At 44.8% G+C, this 22,023-nt stretch overlaps 1 protein-coding gene across 1 annotated transcript in view; it reads right to left on the bottom strand.

The window, feature by feature from the left end:
• C2H8orf34 (chromosome 2 C8orf34 homolog) overlaps positions 1–18,263 on the bottom strand; it is a 307,615-nt gene extending 289,352 nt beyond the window's left edge. The window contains exon 1 of the mRNA XM_075063069.1: positions 18,125–18,263. Within this exon, the coding sequence (XP_074919170.1) occupies positions 18,125–18,193 (69 nt within the window). The 5' untranslated portion in view covers positions 18,194–18,263. The remainder of the gene's footprint in view (positions 1–18,124) is intronic.
• Positions 18,264–22,023: the final 3,760 nt, after the last annotated feature.

Raw genomic sequence — 22,023 nt, 5'->3', positions numbered from 1 at the left:
CATTAATTCAGCGGTGTGCGTCCATGTACCGAGGCTAGCATCCATTTCTGGAGCGTTGCACTGTGGGTAGCTATCCCATAGCTATCCCATTAGTTCGTGCAGCTCCACGATTTATTCGGGTTGAATCCCAATGGCATGATGGGGCAAAACAGTGTCCGATGGTTGTGTGGTACAATGTCATCACTCAATCCTTCCTCCGTGAAAGGCAACGGGCAGACAATCATTCATGCCTTTTTCCCTGGATTGTCCCTGCAGACACCATAGGCATGGCAACCCATGGAGCCTATTGTTGCTTTTTGTCACTGTCACCCGTATGCGTGACTGGATGCTGCTGACAAGCGGTACCTGCAGGCTACACAGCAGCGATTCATTGGCCTTTGCAAGTAGCAGAGATGGTTACATCCCTATTGCACGGTCTGCAATTGTAAATTCGGCGACGAGGATGACGTTTTTCAATCATTTGGTACGTCTGCAATTGGGGAAGAACAATGACCGTATCAAGCATTTGGTGTACCGCTGCTGCGTCAGGGTTCTCATGGCTAGCCTCGGCTGAGCGGTCAGCGGGTGCATGGGACAAAAATGGAGACTCGTGTCATTACTTCTTTATGTTTTGTCTAAAAATGAGTATTCCTGCGTGAATATGAGGCAAGGTGTGACGAGAGCGACGAGGGCGCGCGGCGGCGGTCAGAGATCCGCAGAAATACTTTGAGCTGGAGCCTTTCTAGGGGTTGCCCCTGCAACACTCCACTCGTTGGTTCCCTCCTCCACACCCTCCTGGGCTACCGGTATGTCCCCCCATTGTGTGATGAGGAATAAAGAATGCAGGATAAAAACACTACTTTTAGCGAGATAAAAGTGAGGGGAGGTACCTCCCCCTGCTATATAGTCTGCGATGTACAGAATCTTTTCTTTAGACATGAAAGGGGCGGAGTGGGGTGGGGCTGATGGAGTCAGGCTCCAGTGCTGATGAGATGCGTTACCTAGCATTTTTACCCATCTGCCAGGAATGAGAGGGAGTCATTCTCATTTTTACCCAGGCGCTCCCGGCCAACCTCACCGAGGCCAGCCAGGAGCACTCACAGGATGATGACGAGGATGGCTATCAGTCATTTTGTACTGTACCGTCTGCCACCAGGGAAGGGAGGGGAGAGGATGCTGTTATTTAGTGCTGCAGCACCCCATCTACCAGCAGCATCCAGTAGACATACGGTGACATTGAAAAGTGGCGAGAAACAATTTTTTCCCCCTTTTCTTTGAGGGGGGTAAGGGGGGAGTAAATTGATGACATATTCCCTGAACTACTGGCGACAATGTTTTTGACCCTTCAGGCATTGGGAGCTCAGCCAAGAATGCAAATGCTTTTCAGAGACTGCAGGAACTGTGGGGTAGCTCAAGGTAACTCAGTCCCCCCCTCCCTCCCTCCCTCCCTCCATGAGCGTCCGTTTGATTCTTTGGCTTTCCATTACAGTTGTCACACAGCACTGTGCTGAGTCCCTGCTGAGGCCTCTATCTATCATAACCTGGAGATTTTTTCAAATGCTTTGGCATTTCATCTTCTGGAACAGAGCTGTGATAGAACAGATTTGTCTCCCCATACAGCGATCAGATCCAGTATCTCCCATACAGTCCATGCTGGAGCTCTTTTTGGATTTGGGACTGCATTGCCACCTGTGCTGATCAGCTCCACGCTGGGCAAACAGGAATTGAAATTCAAAAGTTCACGGAGCTTTTCCTATCTACCTGGCCACTGCATCCGAGTTTGGATTGCTTTTCAGAGTGATCACAATGGTGCACTGTGGGATACCGCCCAGAGGCCAATACCATCGATTTGCGGCCACACTAACCCTAATCCAACATGACAATACCGATTACAGTGCTACTCCTCTCGTCGGGAAGGAGTATAGAAACCAGTTTAAAGAGCCCTTTATATCGATATAAAGGGCGTCGTGTGGACAGGTGCAGGGTTAAATCGGTTTAACGCTGCTAAATTCGGTTTAAACACGTAGCGTAAACCAGGCCATAGTATTTGCTCAATAGTATTCCAAAGTACCAATGACCAACTTGCAAGACTGGTAGCCTGGTTTTTGCCTGGACAGCTGCCTGGTTTTTGACCAGAATGCCCAGTTGAAAAGGGACCCTGGCAGCTCCGGTCAGCACCGCCGACCAGGCTGTCAAAAGTCCAGTCGGTGGCGCAGCAAAGCTAAGGCAGGTTCCCTGCCTGCCATGGCTCTGCACAGCTCCTGGAAGCAGCAGCGTGTCCCTGCTCCAGCTCTTATGCATAAGAGCAGCCCAGGGCACGCTGCCCCCACCCCAAGCATTGGCTCCACAGATCCCTTTTGTCAGGAACTGCAGCCAATGGGAGCTGTGAGGGCAGTGTCTGTGGACAGGGCAGCATCTCCATGTAGGAGGCAGAGGTGGGACATGCCGCTGCATCCAGGAGCTGCTTGAGGTAAGCGCCCCCCAGAGCCTGCACCCTCTCCCATGCCCCATCCTCCTGCCCTCTGAACCCCTCAATCCCAGCCCAGAGTACCGTCCTGCACTTCAAACTCCTCATCCCCAGCCCAGAGCCTCACCCCGCCAGCCAGAACCTTTCCCCACCCCAACCCCCTGCCCCAGCCCTAATCCCCCTCCTGCCCACCAAAACCCTCAATCCTTGTCCAGATCTATTCCGCCCACCAAACAATCTTCTATTCATTGAACTTTTTGAAGCTTTGCACTTTTAGAAAGAGGTAAGGGATTGACTCTGTGTACAGAAATTTGCAGAGGGGCAATAGGGTTGAGGTCTGTTATTTCTCACCTCTATATATTAGTTCAAGTTGCTAGGGAGTTTTCCTATTATGTTTTAAATATTAAAAATACCTTAGCCTGATGTCCTCTTTAAATAATACAGGCAGACTTTTATTGATAGAAAATAATACTTTTTAAAATATTTGTAAACTCTTAGAACAGTGAGGAATTATTCAGGCTAGTAAAAATAGTCAATGGACTGAAATTGAGAGGAGGGAAAAAAAAAAAAAAATTAGGCTCTGTGTCAGGAAAGATCTCACTATCAGCAAGATTCAGGGAACTGCAGACCAGTCAGCCTCATGCTGGTACCTCGAAAGATACTGGAACAAAATTAAACAATAATAATAAGTAATAGCCAACATAGATTTGTCAAGAATAAATCATGTCAAACCAGCGTAATTTCCTTCTTTGACAGGGCTATTGGCATAGTGGATGTGGGGAAGTGGGGGTGATGATCTTGATTTTTGGTAAAGCTTTTGACAAAATTCCACATAACACACTCATAAGCAAAGTAGGGAAATGTAGTCAAGATACACTTTACAGTGGTTTCACAGCTGGTTGAAAAACCATACTCAGAGTAGTTATCAATGGTTCACTGTCAAACTGGGGGGTACATATCAAGTGGGGTCCCATAGGGATCTCTCATCGGTTCAGAATTAGTTGATATTTTAATTAAGGACTTGTATATTGGAGTAGAGAGTTGGGAGGAGTTGCAAGCACTTTAGAGAACAGGATTAGAATTCAAAAGGACCTTGATAAATTGGAGAATTGGTCTGATATCAACAAGATGAAATTAAATAAAGACGTGCAAAGTGCTTCACTTAGGAAAGACAATTAAAATGCACAACTACAAAATGGGGAATAACTGGTTAGGTGGTAGTACTACCTAGTTGTGAGGGATGCTACAGAAACAGTGGCACTAACTCTGCTCTGAATATTAGCAACTCCTCACTGTCAAACACTGCAATGGGCTCTCTGGGTGGAGGGAGTTGGCCAAGCACCTTTGTACAGATCTCTCTTGATAGCCACTCCAGCCCCAGTCTGCCAGGTTCCTGTCCCGTCCCCATCACTATGGCATCCAAACAGTGCTGATCTCTAGGGCTGACTCTTGTTGACACTATTCTTATTACTGTGGCACCGACAGGCCCCCAATCAAGCTCGGCACCCCAGTAGGTTTGGTCTATACCTAGAACTTAAGTTGGCTTGGCTACATTGCTCAGGGCTGTGAAAAAATGACCTGCCCTGCATGCTGTAGTTCAGTTGGTGTAACCACACTGCAGATACAGCTAGGTCAATGGAGGAATTCTTCCAGCTACTGCCATTCACAGGAGTGGATTTACTAGAGCAAGGTGGAAACCGCTTGTCCCCTTTTGTCTCTGTAGTAAGCGTCTGCACTACACAGCACAGCTGCAGGGGGAGCACTTGCCACGTAGACACACCCACAGAGTGAGAGACGGTCCCTGCCCAGAAGAGCTTCTACCAGACTAGGAAGGAAGGAACAGTCTAGTTCACTTCCTTCTTCATCACTTACTGCCATTGTGGCCAGGGGATGAAGCCATGTACCTCAGCAGATCCTCCAAGCCTTGGGCATGGAACCATGGCACTGCCCTGCTTGCAGGGGTGCTGTGAGAGGTTTTTAGTTGTTGGTTTTTTTAACAAACCATTTTCGATCCCAAAACTCCAGTTTGTCAAAATCAAAATGTTTTGCAGCAGCATGTAGATCTGAATGACATTTTCATCATTTCAGTTCCTGTTGCCAAGATGGTACTGAATCATATTTCATAAAAGGTGAACAAACCAAAATAAACCTCCAGGATCAAAATGAAACAATAAGAGAGGTCTGAACTGAAGCTTTTTCAGCATTCTTGTTAGATGGGACACACTGAAATTTCAGCTTTTTTGTTCCCTTTTGAAGTTTTTTTTTTTTTTTGATTTCAAAATTGCCAATATTCAACCAGCTCTAGTTAGGAAGTGTTCCTATTCTAAAGTCATGGGGAGCAAGAGACAAACAGGTGGGAAACTGAGGCACTGACTGTCAGACAGGGAATTCAAAGCTGAGGCAGGAACTGACTGTCACTTACCAGAGCCCCAGGCCTAGTCTACACTAGCCTTTATTTCGGAATTAGCCAAGTTTTTTGGAAAAAAAAAAAAAAAAAAAAAAAGATTCTGTCCACATGACCAAACTTTTTTTTTTTCGATTTAAAGGGCTCTTTAATTCAATTTCTGTATTCCACCTCGGCAAGTGGAGTAGCGTTTAAATCGAGATCACAATCCCAGGTTAAAGTATTGTGGGCACAAAAAATCGACGTTATTGGCCTTCGGGAGGTATCCCAGGATGCTCCCTTGTGACCCCTCTGGTTAACACTCTCAACTCCAATGCACTAGACAGGTGGGCAAGAAAATCCCCGGGAACTTTTTAATTTCATTTCCTGTTTGTTCACCAGCAGCACAGGTGACCATCAGCACAGTCCACCATCACAGGCGACCATGCAGAGTCCACCGTCACAGGAGATCATGCAGTCCCAGATTCGCAGACGAGCCCCAGCATGGTCCGAACGGGAGGTACTGGATTTCATTGCATGCTTCGAAGATGAGTCTGTTATGGGAGGACTACATTCCAAAAAAAGGAATGCGAATACCAATGCTAAAGTCTCCAGGGCCATGACAGAAAGAGGCTACTCCAGGGACACAGAGCAGTGTCATACAAAAACAAAACAAAAAAACCAAGGAGCTCAGGCAAGTGTACCACAAAGCCAGAGAGGCAAACAGGCACTCTGGGTCACAGCCCTAAACATTCCGCTTTTACCGTGAGCTCCATGCAATTATGGAGGGTGATGCCACCACTACCCCACCATTGTCTGTGGACACCTGCAAGGGGGGAGTTACACAGAGAGGAGGAAGAGACATTGGAGGACGAAGAGGAGGAGGGTGATGACAGTGCACAGGCAGCAAGTGAGGAATTCATTTTTCCCCCTAGCCAGGAACTAATCTTAACACTGGATCCAACAGCCTCCCCTCACTCCCAAGGCAGGCTCCTGTTCCATGACCCTGGAGAAGGTACTTCTGGTGAGTGAGAGCCTGATCGGAGCCATGCGGTGGGGGGCAGGGTGGCTGTTGTGTGTAGTGATCAACCCAGAGAGCCCGCAGGCCCTCCTTTTATATGGCAAACTCACCAGGCATTGCTTTCTGTGGGAAAGGGGGCCAAGCAGTTTGAAAGCATTGAAATGAATATTGAAGAAGCAGAACCCCACAATGTATTTTTTAAAATACTACCCTTCCTTTTTCCTCCTCCCACAGGTGCAAATGTTTCAACGCGTCCCCTATCTACTCCATCCCAGAGGCTGGTCCAGATTAGAAGGTGGAAAAAACGAACTCGGGACGACATGTTACCCGAGCTCATGCAGTCCTCCTGCACTGATAGGGCCCAGCTGAATGTATGGAGACAAACAATTGTGGAGTCTCCAGTGCATTAAAGCTATCCACAGTGGTCTGTACATTTCCCAAAGTCACTACCCTTGATAGCATCTGCTCAATGACTGTGTTGGCTACTTTCAGCACAGCAGCCCCCACAGTAGATTTGCCCACTCCAAACCGATTCCCGACTGACCGGTAGCTGTCAGGCATTGCAAGCTTCCACAGTGCTATGGCCACTCGCTTCTCAACGGTCAAGGCTGCTCTCATTCTGGTGTCTTTCTGCTTCAGGGCACGGGACGCAAGTCACAAAGTTCCAGGAATGTGGCCCTATGCATATGAAAGTTTCGCAGCCACTGGGAATCATCCCAGACCTGCAACACTGTGCGGTCCCACCAGTCTGTGCTTGTTTCCCGGGCCCAGAATCGGCTTCCATGGCATGAACCTGGCCCAATTCCACCATGATCTCCCAATCGCCACATGCCGTGCATCTAGGAACGTCTGTGTCCATGTCCTCATCAGTACAGTAATTGCACTGTCATCACTTCCTCGCCCAGTTTTGCAGGTACTGAACATACTGCTGGATAATGCACGAGATATTTACAATGGTCAAAATTGCAGCAGAGATCTGACCGGGCTCCATGTTTGCCACACAATGGCAACTGCATGGGTAATCCTTGAAAAAGGGCGCAAAATGAGCTGTTCAGTTCAAGATGGCCAATAAAAGGCAGCAAATGGTTGTATTCTGTAGCTTCAGTGGGAGCCCAGGACAGCTTCCGCCACTGTCTCCAGATTGTCTGTGCGGCTTTGTTCACGATGGCCGAGAAACAGCAGGGAATTGTTGCCTTCGGTAGCTTCAACGGGAGCCCAGGACCAACAACATGGAAAAAGCGGCGAGAGCAGAGTTTGCAGCAGAAACGTGAGTAGAGTTTGCGGCGGAAGCTGTGTGGCTCTGTTCGTGATGGCCAAGAAACGGCGGGGAATTGTTGCCTTCTGTAGTTTCCACAGGAGCCCAGGACAGACAGACAATCTGGAGAAAGCGGAGGAAGCTGTGCAGCTCTGTTGATGATGGCCAAGAAACAGTGAGAAACGGTTAGATGAAAGAGTAGATAGAGGAGAGGACATTCGAACTAGATTCAACATACCAGAAGATAGGCAGTGCACTGTGCTGGACCATCTGCTGGCAGCATGATGTCTGCTGTAGCTTTCACAGAGGGAGAAGCGAGTGATGGCACACACCCAGAAAAACCCATGAGAATGTTTTTGCCCCATCATGCACTAGGAGCTTAACCCACAATTCCAATTAGTGCACAGCAAGCTGCAGTGCAACCTTGCACTAGCCTGACAGGCACTGTCTATGTGTATCCTGCTGCCACACACTAAAAATTCTTTATTGCATGTTTCAAAGCAGAGATCAAAGCACAATAGGGGACTTTTAGTGCATGGCAGCATGATGCCTAGCTTGCCACCCACTAACTGTTCATATAGACAAGCCCTAAGCAGACAATCTGAAAAAACACATCTGCAATCTATACTAAAGGCATATTTCACTGGGAAATATTTATTTGCCAGCAATTGAGTTCCATAAATGCAACTTGAATGAGGGGATGTTGTATGACAGTTTTGTGAGGCCTTTAAGAAGCTAACTGCAGAGGCTGAACAGGCTTAACGCTGACACTTATATCGTATCAGGGCCACCCTGTAAAGCAGGTCTGAGATAATGGGGAGAGATAAATAAATATCAGCTTACATAAACTGGAAGTACTTTCAACTTTATAAGTTATAGGTTAACTAGGTTACATAGGACTATAATATTACTACTATTAATATTTTATCACTCAAATATAACAGATATGCAATAATGAAGACGAAAAAACTTGTAAAAGCAGGACTTTTTGTAATTAATATGTAAACTAAGAACTGTGTATTTTTCCTGGGAGGAAAAAATAAAAATTAAAAACAAACAATCAAGATAATTATAAAAGGGGACATCATAAATCCCTCTAATATTCATCTCACAAGGAATTTTTTTTAAATCGCTTCCAAGTCCAAACAAAACAACTTCAGCGTTTAAACACAACAGGGTAGATTTTCAAAGGTGCAATTGCCCTTTGTGCTTTGAAAATCTCTCCCAATGTAAATGTCATGGATTATTTAGTCAATATGCCCTCACTAAGCAACATGGGAGACTAACTGGTCCAGGGACAAGCTATGTTTTAAAAAGATAAAAGGAACAGGCCCTTTAGAAAACTGCACCCTGGAACATACAGCATTGTCCTATGCTTAAAATGACATGGGCATAATATTATTTAGAGCTTTTAAAACCACTTTTACTGACTGTTTTAGGAGCGGATTCACAAAAACGTAAGCATGTGAGAAACTGCATGCAGATAGTCCCATGGGGCTGTAGTTAGGGACAGTAGTTACTGAGACACTTAATCCTTTCAGGATCAGAACAGGTCAGTTCTCAATTGCCAAGAATTAAAGTTTGGGAATGTTTTTTTAATAAGAGCCCAGATACTGCTGGTACTCTTTTCCCAATTTTTTTTTCTGTTTTCTCTTCTTTTTTTAAGAAAAAAACATGCAAAATACTGTATTGTTTTTGTTTTGTTTTGTTTTGTTTTTTTTACACAGAAAATAAGGAAAAAATGCTCATATTTTGAGCTTGCCAACCCTCATAATGATACTTTACAGTTTTCTGACGACTTGATTAGTATTTAAAGGAAGGACAAGTCCACCTAGCTACAAGTTAAGGCCCTAATCCTATAACTGGATCTACATGAGCAGGACCTGAACGTATGCAGAGCCCCATTGACTTCAGTGGAGCTCTTTGTGGGTCCAGATCCACTTGTATTAGAGTTGCCAACTTTCTAATTGCACAAAACCGAACATCCCTGCCCTGTGTTTTCTCAAGGCTCCGCTCCTGCCCCACCTCTTCCCACAACCCCGCCTCTTCCCCAAGGCCCTGTCTGCACTCACTCCATCCCCTGTCCCACCACTGCTTGCTTTCCCCCGTCCTCACTCACTTTTACTGGGGTGGGGCAGGGGCTTGGTCTGTGGGAGGGAGCTCCAGACTGGGACCGAGGGATTCGGAGTGCAAGACAGAGCTCAGGGCTGGGACAGGCGGTTGGGGTGCAAGCTCTGCGGTGGGACCAGGGATGAGTGGTTTGGAGTGCAGGAGGGGGCTCAGGGCTGGGACAGGGGGTTGAGGTGCAGGAGAGGATGCCAGGTGCAGGTTCCAGGAGGGAGTTTGGGTCAAGGAGGATGCTCAGGGCTGGGGTATGGGAGGGAGTGAGGGCTCCAGCTGGGGGTGTGGGCTCTGGGATGAGGCCAGGGAGGACAGGGTTGGGGTGCAGCAGGTGGCTCAGGGCTGAGGCAAGGGGTTGGGGTGCAGGAGAGGGTGCAGGCTCAGGACTGGGGAAGGGGCTTGGGGTGGAGACTCTGGTAGGGAGTTAGAGTGAAGGAGGGGGTTCCGAACTGGGTAGGAGTGCGGGCTCTGGCCTGGCAGCGCTTACTTTAGGCAGCTCCCATTCAGTGGCACAGTGAGGCTAAGGCAGGCTCCCTGCCTGCCCTAGCTCCATGCAACTCCCAGAAGTGGCTGCCATGTCTGGCCCCTAGGTGGAGGGGCCAGATTGCGCAGGCAGCACGCAGAGCTCACAGGCATAACCTCTGCAGCTCCCATTGGCCTCAGTTCTTGGCCAACAGGAGCTGTGGAGCCAGCACTGGGGAGTGGGGGCAGCATGCAGAGCTTCCCTGATTGCCCCTCCATCTAGGAGCCGCAGGGACATTCTGGCTGCTTCCAGGAGCTGCACGGAGCCTGGACAGGCAAGGAGCCTGCATTAGCCCCGCTGCGCCGTCAACAGGACTTTTAATGGCCCAGTCAGCAGTGCTGACTGGAGCCACCAGGGTCCCTTTTCAACCACATGTTCCAATCGAAAATTGAATCCTGGCAACCCTAGCTCACGTGGATCAAATTGCAGCCTCCAGGCCTCTCCACATCCTAACCAGCCATTGTGGCAGACAAAGTGGAAAAAAAATATTGCAAATGTTTGATACCACACAGACAGGATCAATTACAGTATTTTCAAAACTTGATATGCCTCCTGTTCTTTGCTTGTATTACTATAGTTCATGGTGAATAAAATCAATGCTTCAAAAATATAAAACATTTTTTAACTTAAATTGGATTTTTTTAAAATTTAAATTAAATATAGGTTTATTTTCTAAAAATAAACCTATTTAAAATTACATTTGGAATTATGACAACCTATGTTAAGGTCTAAACTAATTATAATCAATTCAAATTGCTTAAATTAAAATTTAAAAAAAAATTAAGAACATATTTGTGGCCAAATTTTAAAGAAAGTCAAACCACTGAACTGCTGGAAGTCACTGGCAAAGCACTTGGATTGAGAGTCTGAAGTATTAAACTAATTTTTGACAGCAGTAGCCTATTCTGCAGTAGCCTATTGAGACAGAATATTTTCTTAATTTTAGTTTATTCAACAAGTTCAGTTCAATAACTAATTCATTTAATGTTAAGAAACCAATTGGGAGTTAAAAAGTTTTAAAAAAAAATCAGAAACGTTTGTTTTGCCTCTTCCAATCTATTCACAGATTGGAAGATGAGAGCTACTAGTTCTAAAGTATTAAAGGACATGGTGATCAGAATAAATCATCTCAATTCACTAACTATAGATAACATCTTCCTTTGTTTAATAAATCGGTTAGTTTTAAATGTAAGACACATTTTGAGAAATCTTTTTGTATGTATCTAGCATATCTAAGGACATTTAATAAAATAAAAGGCTGTTTTTGTTCATTTACATTGAATTTGAATTTCCATTCAAGTACAGCTTGCCAAAAACCACAAGTAAGAACTGCATCATTCACCATTTTCTAAAATAACCAAAAAGTGTAAATATTAAGGATCTGAATAAATGTAAATTAAGCTATATAATTACTTAAACAAATGTAAGTAAATATAGTGTATCCTCTTCATTGGCAAAAAGAAACACCAAAATTAGTGTAAAGGCTATATTTAGTTGCAAACGAACACATTTTAATGGTTAGCAACCAATGAGAATCACCTTTTATTTACGAAAACAAGTAAAAAAGTAAAATTGAAAATATGATTTAAATCAATTATTTAAATCAAGGTTTGCTGCTTGTTGATTGAAATCATGATTAAAATCAGTGATTTAAATTCCTTTGATTTAAACCAAATCACCTTGCAACAGTGCCTAAAGGCCCAACTAAAAATCAGACTCCACTGTGGTAGGAACTGTACAAACACAGTGAGGGACAGAAGAGCATGCAGTCTAAGTAGACAAGACAGATAAGTGGTTTGGAAAGGAAATAGAAGCACAGAGGAGTAGAGCGGCATGCTCAAACCACACAGCAGGACATCAGTGGCAGAGCCAGGAATAGAAGTCAAGTCTCCTGTTTCTCAATCCAGTGCTCTATCCAGTAGACTATTTGCTCCTCCCTCCCCTCCACCCCCTTGGTATCCTTTTTAATTCCCTATACTTTTCTTCAGTATTCCTCCAAACTAATTTTGAGTTCCTCCTTATTTCGGCCAACTCCTTCCTTCTGATCTTTTTCCTGTTATTGGGAATCAGAAGAAAAATGTTCTCTCAAGTTTATTTGTTTCTGGTTCTCTTCCTCTACTTGTTTTCCCTTTTCCTTTTAGTATTTTTACTTCACAGCATAGAAAAAATAATCTGTGTAAAAAGTTAAGTGATAATTTTGTTTCTTTATTTGTTATGTTTCCTTTTCTTTATGTCTCTTGTCTTTCCTTCATACTGGTAAGTTTCCTCTCCCTTACATTCTGCGTCTTATTCCCCAATCTCGTTCCAATCTGTTCTCCTCTACATACTAGGCTGAACTGTGCCTTAACAGGCACTGCTATAATTGGGTGCATTGCCCAAGCCATTGTAGCAGGATGGCTGGGGTTTTATACTGACCACCCTGTTGACAGGGGTTGGAACCCTGGTAGGAGACTAATTGATTCCCACTGACTCACTGTGGCAAAGATGGCTCATTAACTCTACTGCGGAGATAAGGAAGGTGTGAGTAGCCTTCTCAGGAAAGGAATCTAAAATTGAAATTTTAGCAAACATTTTCCACTTCAGTTATTAAACCTGTGACTTTCAAGTGAAATATTCCATCCCCCTGAAAACACTGGGACAACATATGATTGTTACCATATTAAGATTTCCCAAACAACTGCAACTTTACTGACCCCCATGTACACCATGTGTTGCTATTGTTGAAGTTGAATACATAAGAGCTGGTGTTCAGATCTGTACTACGAATACTGTACAATAGGGAGAATAATGGGCAGAAATGGAGACGACAGGTACAGGATAATACAGGACAGAAAGGAGAACAGTTACACTGTCATACACAAAACCATCAGTAATTGGCACCTTTGGCAGGACAAACCATACACTGACCAACAGCTTCAACCACCCACACTAACATACAAGAGAACTACAGGTCATTAAAAAATATGGTTTGGCATTTCAGACATCAGCTTGTTATACCAGTACGATTGCATCTGGAGTTCAAAATCCTGTTTTCTACAGAGTGCTGCTCATTTACCTACATAGGTGGACACATTTCTGTTTATCCTCTTCCATCCCTGGCTTTCCTCACTTCAATTCACTGTTTCTCTACCCATTCCCTGTGGCACCCTTCCATTCACACACTATTAATCAGCAATACTTAAGTACTTCCTTAAAGCTTCTGCCTTGAACCATGTATAGTGGTAGTTTGACAGTAATAGCCATGACCTGCTGACCAAATATAGCCTTTACTAAGCTCCATCTAACTTCATCCTGTACTGACTGAGCACCATAGAGTTTGTACACATTACAGAGGACAACTGTCCATGCCAATTGGTGACTAATTAACATCAGGAATAGAAACGGTTCCATGTCTAGTTGGCAGCGGAGTGCCCTAAGGCTTGGTCCTGGGGCCAGTTTTGTTCAATATCTTAATTAATGATCTGGAGAATGGCGTGCATTGCACACTCATCAAGTTTGCAGACGACACTAAACTGGGAGGAGAGGTAGATACGCTGGAGGGTAGGGATAGGATACAGAGGGACCTAGACAAATTAGAGGATTGGGCCACAAGAAACCTGATTAGGTTCAACAAGGACAAATGCAGAGTCCTGCACTTAGGACAGAAGAATCCCATGCACTGCTACAGACTAGGGACCGAATCGCTAGGCAACAATTCTGCAGAAAAGGACCTAGGGGTTACAGTGGACAAGAAGCTGGATATGAGTCAGTGTGCTCATAGACTCATAGGTCAGAAAGGACCAATCTGACCATCCAGTCTGACTCCTGCACAAAGCCGCCACAGAGAACCCCACCCATCCACTTCTATACAAACCCCTAACCTATGTCCAAGTTATTGAAGTCCTCAAATTGTGGTGAAGACCTCAAGCTGCAGAGAATCCACCAGCAAGTGACCCATGCCCCACGCTGCAGAGGAAGGCCGAAAAACTCCAGGGCCCCTGCCATCTGCCCTGGAGGAAAAATTCTCCCGACCCCAAATATGGCGATCAGCTAAACCCTGAGCATGGGGCAAGACTCACCAGCCAGCACTCAGGAAAGAATCTCTGCAGTAACTCAGATCCCATTCACATCACAGACCATTGGGCAGACTATCTGCTGATAATCAAAGATCAATTGCCAGAATTAAACTATCCTATCATACCATCCCTCCATAAACTTATCAAGTTGATCTTTAAAGCCAGATATTTGATCTTTTGCCACAACTGCCCTTGAAGGCTGTCCAGAACTTCACTCCTCTAATGGTATGAAACCTTCATCTAATTTTCAGTCTAAACTTCCTAATGTCCAGTTTGACCCATTTGTTTTGGTTCACACACTAGGAATACGAAGCTTAAATAATTCCTCTCCCCCCTAAGTTAATCCCCTGAATATATTATAAAGCAAGCATATCCCCACACAGCTCTCTTTTGCTAGGCTAACAACCAAGCTCTTTGAGTCTCACTTCATAAGGCAGGTGTTCCTTCCTCGGATCATCTAAATAGCCCGTCTCTGAACCTGTTCCAGGTTTTGAATTCATCGTCTTAAACAATGGGAGCCATGTGCCAAGAAGCCTAACGGCATATTTGGCTTGTATAGTAGAGCGGCACGTCACAGATAGCGACATATCATTTCCCCTCTATTGGCATTGTGAGAGCCTCATCTGGAGTACTGTGTCCATTTTGGGCCCACCTACAGGAAGGATGGGACAAATTGGAAAGATCCAACGAGTGAGAGAAGCAAAATGAGTTAGGGGCGGGAGCACATGACTATATAAGGAGGAGGGCTGAGGAACGGGATTGTTTAGTATGCAGAAGAGAAGAATGAGGGGGGATTATTGAATAGCTGTTTCACACCGGAAAGGGATCCAAAAGAGAGATCTAGACTGTTCTTGTCTGTCACTGCTACCACATGAGGAGTGATGGTCTTAAGTAGTGCAGGTGGTAGAGGTCTTAGGTTGGATATTAGGAAAAGACCTTTCTTCACTAAGAGGGTGATACCACTGAATGGGTTAACCTAGGGAGGTGGTGGAATCTCCGTTCGTGTCAAGGTTCCTTCGCCCACTCTGAACTTTAGGGTACGAATGTGGGGACTGATGGACACTTCTAAAGCTGTAATTAGATAGCTTAGAATCTGGTAACACTGCCACCACTTCAGAAAGTCAGTGTCGAGCACTTTCGTCCCCCCAAAAACTCTCCACTCCCGGGTGGCCTTGGAGGACTTCAGCCAATTCCCTGGGTGAAACAGAATCGAAACCCTTGGATCTTAAAACAAGGGGAAATTAACCAGTCCCCCCTCCTTTCCCCCACCAAATACCATGGTGAGTCCAGAACATCCCCTTGGATCTAAAAAACAAGGGAAAAAAAATCAATCATGGTCTAAAAAGAAAGCTTTTAATTAAAGAAGAAAGGTAAAAAGATCATCTCGTGTAAAATCAGGATGGAAACATACTCTTGAAGGGTAAATCAAAATTGTATGGCCACACGAGAGAACCCCGTCTGAGGCACTGGTAGGTTCAAAGTTACAGCAAACAAGAGGTAAAATACCTCTCAGCAAAAAGGGACATTTACAAGTCTGAGAAAACAAAAATACAACTAATCCGCCTGCCGGCTGTTTCTCATGCTTTTCAAAATTGTAAGTGACTGGTTTAGAAAGATTTGAGAGCCTGCATTGATGTCGGTCCCTCTTAGTCACAAGACGAAACCCCAAACCAAGAGCACAAAACAAAAGACTCCTCCACAAAGAATTTGAAACAGTATGCTTGTCTCCCCCTATTGGTCCTCTGGTCAGGTGTCAGCCAGGTTTACTGAACTTCTTAACCCTTTACAGGTAAAAGAGACATTAACCCTTAACTATCTGTTTATGACACCTTCCATAGAGGTTTTTAAGGTCAGGCTTGATGAAGCCCTGGCTGGGATAATTTATTTGGGAATTTGTCCTGCTTTAAGCAGTGGGTTGTACTAGATGACCTCCTGAGGTCCCTTCCAACCCTGATAGTCTATGATTCTATGAAATGGGATAAAGAACCTAAAAAGAATATGAAGAGGATTTTACCCACCTTTCACTGAAACCCAAGTATCTGTTTCATTTTATCCTATGACAAAACCTGTAGACATAAACTATAAAATATTATTCAATTTAACTGATTGTGGGTACATTGTGCTCCCAATATACTATATCTTTCTATATAACAACAAGCATAGTTACATTAGCAGCTTGATCCTGTGGTCTTTGAGTAAGACAAATTCCCACTGACTTCAAAGGTGCCTTCCTTGACTAAGGATGTCAGGATCAAACCAGGAAAATGGACATTTCCACTGAGTAAAGTCCAGTGAAGAGCAACAAAAATGATTAAACATCTAGAAAACATGACCGACGAGAGAAAATTGAAAAAAAAAATGGTTTGTTTAGTCTGGAGAAGAGAAGACTGAGGGGGGATATAACAACAGTTTTTGAGTACATAAAAGGTTGTTACAAGGAAGTGGGAGAAAAAACGATTCCTGTTAACCTCTGAGGATAGGACAAAAAGAAATGGGCTTAATTGCAGCAAGGGTGGCTTAGGTTGGACATTAGGAAAAACTTCCTGTCAGGGTGGTGGAGAATTATAATAAATTGCCTAGGAAGGTTCTCAGAATCTCTGTTACTGGAGATTTTTAAAAGCAGGCTAAACAAACACCTGTCAGGGGTGGTCTAGATAATAATTAGTCCTGCCTTGAGTGCAGGGGACCGGACTAGACCTCTCAAGATCCCTTCAAGTCCTATGATTCTATAAAATTCACATCACCCACATAAAACAGGGGCAGCCAGGCTTTATCTGGCTGAAGTGCCAAGAGGCTCTTTGGGTAAAAAGGCACACACTTATTTTATAGACTAGAAAACAAGTTGATATCAGGTAGGGTGTTTTGTTTTTTTTATTTTAGTGTACAAAAGGCAGGTCTATTAGTGAAAAGTCAAAAAAGGAGACAAATGAGTCATTTTTTCATGATAGTTGCCAAGCCACCATGTTTATAAAAATCTAACATTTCATTAATATCAAAAAGGGGAAAGTTTGGTTTTGATAAAAATATCTAGAAATACCTAAATTGGTCCATTCCTTAGTATCTACTTTGAATTTAAAAACAAAATAGAGTTTTTATTACAGATTTGAAGAATGAAAATATCCACCTCCTTGACTTTGAACCAAGGTATTCTGTCATAACAGCCTTAGTCCATGTAAAATGTAACAACTGACCCATATCAACTTTTTCTCTAACAAAATTGGAATCTGTTTTTTATTAGGGTTTGAAGATGCCTCCTAACATGGACAGACAGAATTCACCAAACGACATTTTTCCAGGTAAGTAACACTAATAAGTGAAACAGACATAATAAGATTGGGAAAGGATAAGGAAAATAATGAAAAACAGATGTACATCTCACAATAGAACTATATATGATCATACACACACTTAGGTTTTGTAGATCTTGTTCATATTAAAGCAAAATACTGCATTTAGCCTATGGCCAAGTGTTTTATTGCAAATACTGATGTAAAATACATCATTTCTCAGGGTGCTGGAACAATTTGTATAGGGAGGATGCTGAGAGCCACTGAACCAAACTGTAAACCCTGTATATGATGGAAACCACTTCAAGCCAGGGGGTGGGGCAGCACCTATGTTATTCCTTAAGGACTTTCAGCAGGCGTATGCAGATTTGGTAAGTATTGTGTTCCCAGCTCAGTGCGACGATTTCCCTGTAAATACACATTCATTTCTCGCTATGTTGAATTTCTTTCTAACCCATTAGAAGGAGTTGTTTCCTTCTCCTGCCTCCCCTAGGTCTTCCCGTAGCTTCTATTTTCCGCTCTGGAGCACAGGGGCGCCCATGTGACGGCTCTGTGTGCGTGTGTCAGCACAGGTCGCGCTGGCCTCTGCCCAGCGAGCCCTTCCCAGCGCTCCCATGGAAATGACAGGGACGCCTCTCAGCCGGGCGGGGCTAAGTCACTCGCTCTCCCCTCGCCCTGGCAACGCAGAGGACGCTTCCCCGCTCCGTTCACACACAAACCAGGGCGGGCGGCTGCCCGAGCCCAAGGGCTGCGGAACCCGCGGGGCTTCCCCCGGCTGTGGCCAAGCTGGGGGCGTGCGCTCTGCGTGCGGGGAATCCCTGCGCGTGAGGCGGCGGCGTCCCCTGCGTCTGGAAGAGCAGGGCCAGGCGTGTGAGGGTGCAGGTGGGGGTGAGGGGGCGTCTGCAGCCCGTGGAATCGCGTGACGTTTCACGGGTGGGTCGTACACGCTCTCGCACCTGCTGTGCCCCGGCAGCCCAACCCCTTCCCCCGCCCAGGTAGCCGGGGCTGCCTTCGCCCCCCCTCCCCGCCTCACCTCGAACAGGGGCCCGATCCTGTTCTTCTCCAGGTAGGCTTGGATCCTAGTTTGCTGCTGCGCCGCCATCAGGAGCCGAGCTGCCGAGGCGGGGGCCCGGCTCACCCTCCCGCAGGCGCGGGGCTCTCAGGCGGCGGGAGCGGGAAGGGCCCCGCAGGGGGAGACGAAAGCGCAAGTCCCAGGGATGGAGCCAACTCCGGCAATGGGGGCGTGCCGGAGCGCGGCTGCCTTCAGGCAACGGCTGAGGCGAGGGACTGACCGGAGCCGGGCACGAGGAGAAGGGCGCTGCGCCGGCGTGTGTCTGGGTCGGCGCCTTGGTTACCGGAGCAGCAGCTCCGCTCCCCCGACCACCGCGCTCGCCTCGCCCAGCTGCCTCGGTAGCGACAGCGCAGCCCGCGGGGCCGGTGCTGCTCCTCCAGCGCCGCTGGCTGCGCGGGGGCGGGCTGGTTCTTCGGCTGCTGCTCGCACATACGGGACCAAAGCCCGCAGCCTCCAGCTCCCCGCTGCCAGCGCCTGGCTGTTAGCGCAACACACGGTAACACGCTTTCCCCGCTGGCTGAAGTTTCCTGACGAGCTGAGGGAAACTGACTCTCCTCAGCAGCCACGGTTAATATCCAGGCGAGGTGGGGGCTGTACAAACAATGCTCACACCCCTCATTTGCATATTGATTGAAAAGGAACAGATCAAACTTCTGCTGAGGGGAGAGAGGCCAGTAAATGATTTGTTTGGCACATGCGCCATGGGGGGGCGGTGGTGCTGGGTGTATCCAATTCTTCCCCTTCCTTCCTCGTTTTATTCTGCCTCAAGTTATTTTCTTTGTAATGATGAAGTTCCCAGCTGTCTATGGGCTGAGGGCACTGTTCATGATAATAAAACAATTTAAAATACATATGGATCTTCCCTGCTACCAGTTACCTGAACCCCAGTAACCAAGTGCCCTCATCCAAATCCCATTAATGTCAACATAAAATTCACCTGGTTTTAGAGGAAGCTGGATTAGGGTCGAAACCAAGAAAACAGTACTTATTCTTTCTGAACCTATTCACCTGATCTGGAAGCAGAATCATAACCATCCTTCTTCCCTTCAAAAAATAACATTTTAACAAAACACAGTTTTCAGGATTAAGGAGTCAATGCTTTTATTCATCAGCAGGAATTAGTTCTGCTGTCAGAATTCACCATCTAATTTTGAACTATTTTAACAACAAATGTTCCCTTTTTATTTTAAATTCTCCTACAAGAAAAAACAAAGAGCTATGAAGTGTGTGCCCAGTTATGCTGAACATTCAGCATTTCTGCTGAGTGAGGCTTTCTAGTCCATTGCACCACCAGAGCAGGAAAGGCTCAAATGTCCAACAAATTCAAGAGCAAAAGATGTTCCCAATCCAAATTTTCTTTGAGAGGAAGGTGAATTTTGAATAATGAGTTCTGATCCCACATTTATTGACTATTGTTTATATTGCTGTTCACTTCAAAGACTTGTCCCTTGCTGTAGAAGGAGGTCGGCTATCAGCACCTTTTATGAATACATCTTATACTGCACCCTTTTTGCATTAGTGCAGCAGTGGGCGTGATGCTCCCTGTGTACCTGTGAGTTCCGAGAGACATTGTGCACAGTGTTCTTTGCTGAGGCACAATCGTTTTCACCACTGATATCCAAAACCAGCAACACACGGATTTTATTTCTAAAATAGCCACCAGTGATATAAGGTCTTTCTACATTAGGATTCTGAGATTTTTAGTTCTTGTTGGCACTCAAGCCTTCAATGTTCATATCAGCCCATATTTTGGGGGGGAACTGTGCTCCAATTAGAATGCATGGCATCGCTAGAATAGTTTTAGTGCCAAATTATTCTAACCAGCCCAGTAAGGATGAGGACCAGTGGTGCAGAATCAACATAGAGGCTCTTACTCCACCTCAGTGTAAGAAAAAAAGAGGCATGGATGTACTTTTATAGTCTCTTGTGGCCAATACAGCTGGCATAAATTACAGCAGTCCGTAGGCTCTCTAACAGCGCACAGGGACCTGGCTGCACAAAGCATCAATAGGATCAGCAAAGTACTGCTGCTCCATAAAGCTCAGAAGAGAGTGTAAGAAAGTGCACTGGCAACAATTCAAATAAAACAACAGCTGTAATAAAGATTTAAAAGTAGGCTAACCCATCTAATCTATGCTTGCACACCCCTCCAGAATTGCACTTTGTGCAATTTAGCTGCACCCCAAGATCTAGCCCTCAGTTTTATACATCTTTTTGTTTACTTGTCTCTTGCTATTTTGTCTCTTATTTCTCTCTCCCCCACCATTAATTCACCCTCTGCTGTAAACTAGTCTTCAGACTTTCCAGTTCAGCATCCACCATAAAGAGCCCAGTTGACAGAGCTATTGGAACACAACCAGGAGGGATCATCACCAAGGACAGAGCCCAGAGTCTACAGCACCAAAAGCACAACTACTATCTTTGTAAACTAAAGCATCCTATGATATCATGGAACAACTTTCCTAGCTGTAAGTAGCAGACTCATAGCCTCTATGTGGACCAGACACTACAGAGAGACAGAATCACAGATATTTCCTTACCAAGAGCCTGAAAGTTCCTATCCAGAGTGGACTGCATGTTGTTATTTTCTGGCTGAAAGTTTCTCACAGCTCTCTAATGGAAAGCTTGCCTGCTGCTGAAGTGTAGGAGTACAGGTATTTCCTACAGAGTGTGGGAACAAGAAGCTTCAGTGTTAGCACATTTTTTCACTCTATCCCACAGAGCTCAAACAATACAGTCATCAGCTGTTTGGTATAAGCAGCATTAAGATCTCTAAAAATAAGTCACTGCAATTTGTAAATGAGCACAGAAATTTGGCTGTGTGTGTGTCTGTCTCAGGTGGCTGTTAGGGAAACATTTTAAAAAAGTAAATTTTAAACAAGCTTTTAAAAAACTAAGGACACTAAAATAGCCCCTTTTAAAACTGATTATCAATTAATTTTAATGAAGCGTTACAGATTTTAGAACATGTATAATTTATATTAATTCTAGCATTTTTTTTTGTATGAGGACTTGTATACTAGGCTACTTTTCAACAAAACAATATAACAGTCTTTCATTTAGTGCTGTTTTAGATATCTAACAGCAATTTTAAAAAAGCTTATATTTCTTATATACAAAACAGTATTTTTTAGTGGGAGTGAGATTTGTTATTGAACGATTATACAGGCTGTGTTTCCTATGTAATAGTCTTCACTGAACTCTAAGAACAAAATGTTTGGAGGAATCCTCACTCAGGGGAGTAGAGAGGTGTAGTACACAGAAAGCGAAAGGTATCACTGTTTCCACAAAAAGTAAATAGTGGAAAACAGAAGAAAAAGCTGGGATGCAGACAGAAAAAGTAGAGATTGTCTCATAGCCCCATGATCCTACTCTATTCTATTCAGGTTCTTATACCTAGCTCCTCACCTCTGAGCACTCACCAGTAGTGTATTAAGTGATGTGACTAACATCTGTCACGCACTCTGTGTGTGTACTCTCAGCCTTTCCCTGGGAGGATAAGTGTATGTAATAGAGTGTTTCCTTTCAATAGGGTGTTTTTTGTTTTGACCCATTTGGTTGCAGGGACTTTCCTGCACAGTTCCAGCTGCCATAATAATATTCTATATAATTTCAATGATGTTGCACCTATCTTTCAGTAATAAGTCATTCACTGCATTTCCAACACTAAGAGCCCAGTTTTCAAAGATGCTGAACACTTGTCCTTCCTATCAATTTTAGTTGGAGTTGTAAGGGCCAGCTTCTCTGAAAATCAGGCCCTAGATGTAAAAAAAAAAGTGTTCTGCAGAATGAGTAGAACAGGCATTACTTAGCAGAAAAGGAAAATGATGACTTGGCTGTCTGTAAAGATACCCTGTGGG

Source organism: Chelonoidis abingdonii, chromosome 2, assembly GCF_003597395.2.
Source record: "Chelonoidis abingdonii isolate Lonesome George chromosome 2, CheloAbing_2.0, whole genome shotgun sequence".
Taxonomy (NCBI): Eukaryota; Metazoa; Chordata; order Testudines; family Testudinidae; genus Chelonoidis; species Chelonoidis abingdonii.
The sequence above is the reverse complement of the archived record's forward strand: the minus strand, read 5'-3'. Positions and strand labels throughout refer to the sequence as shown.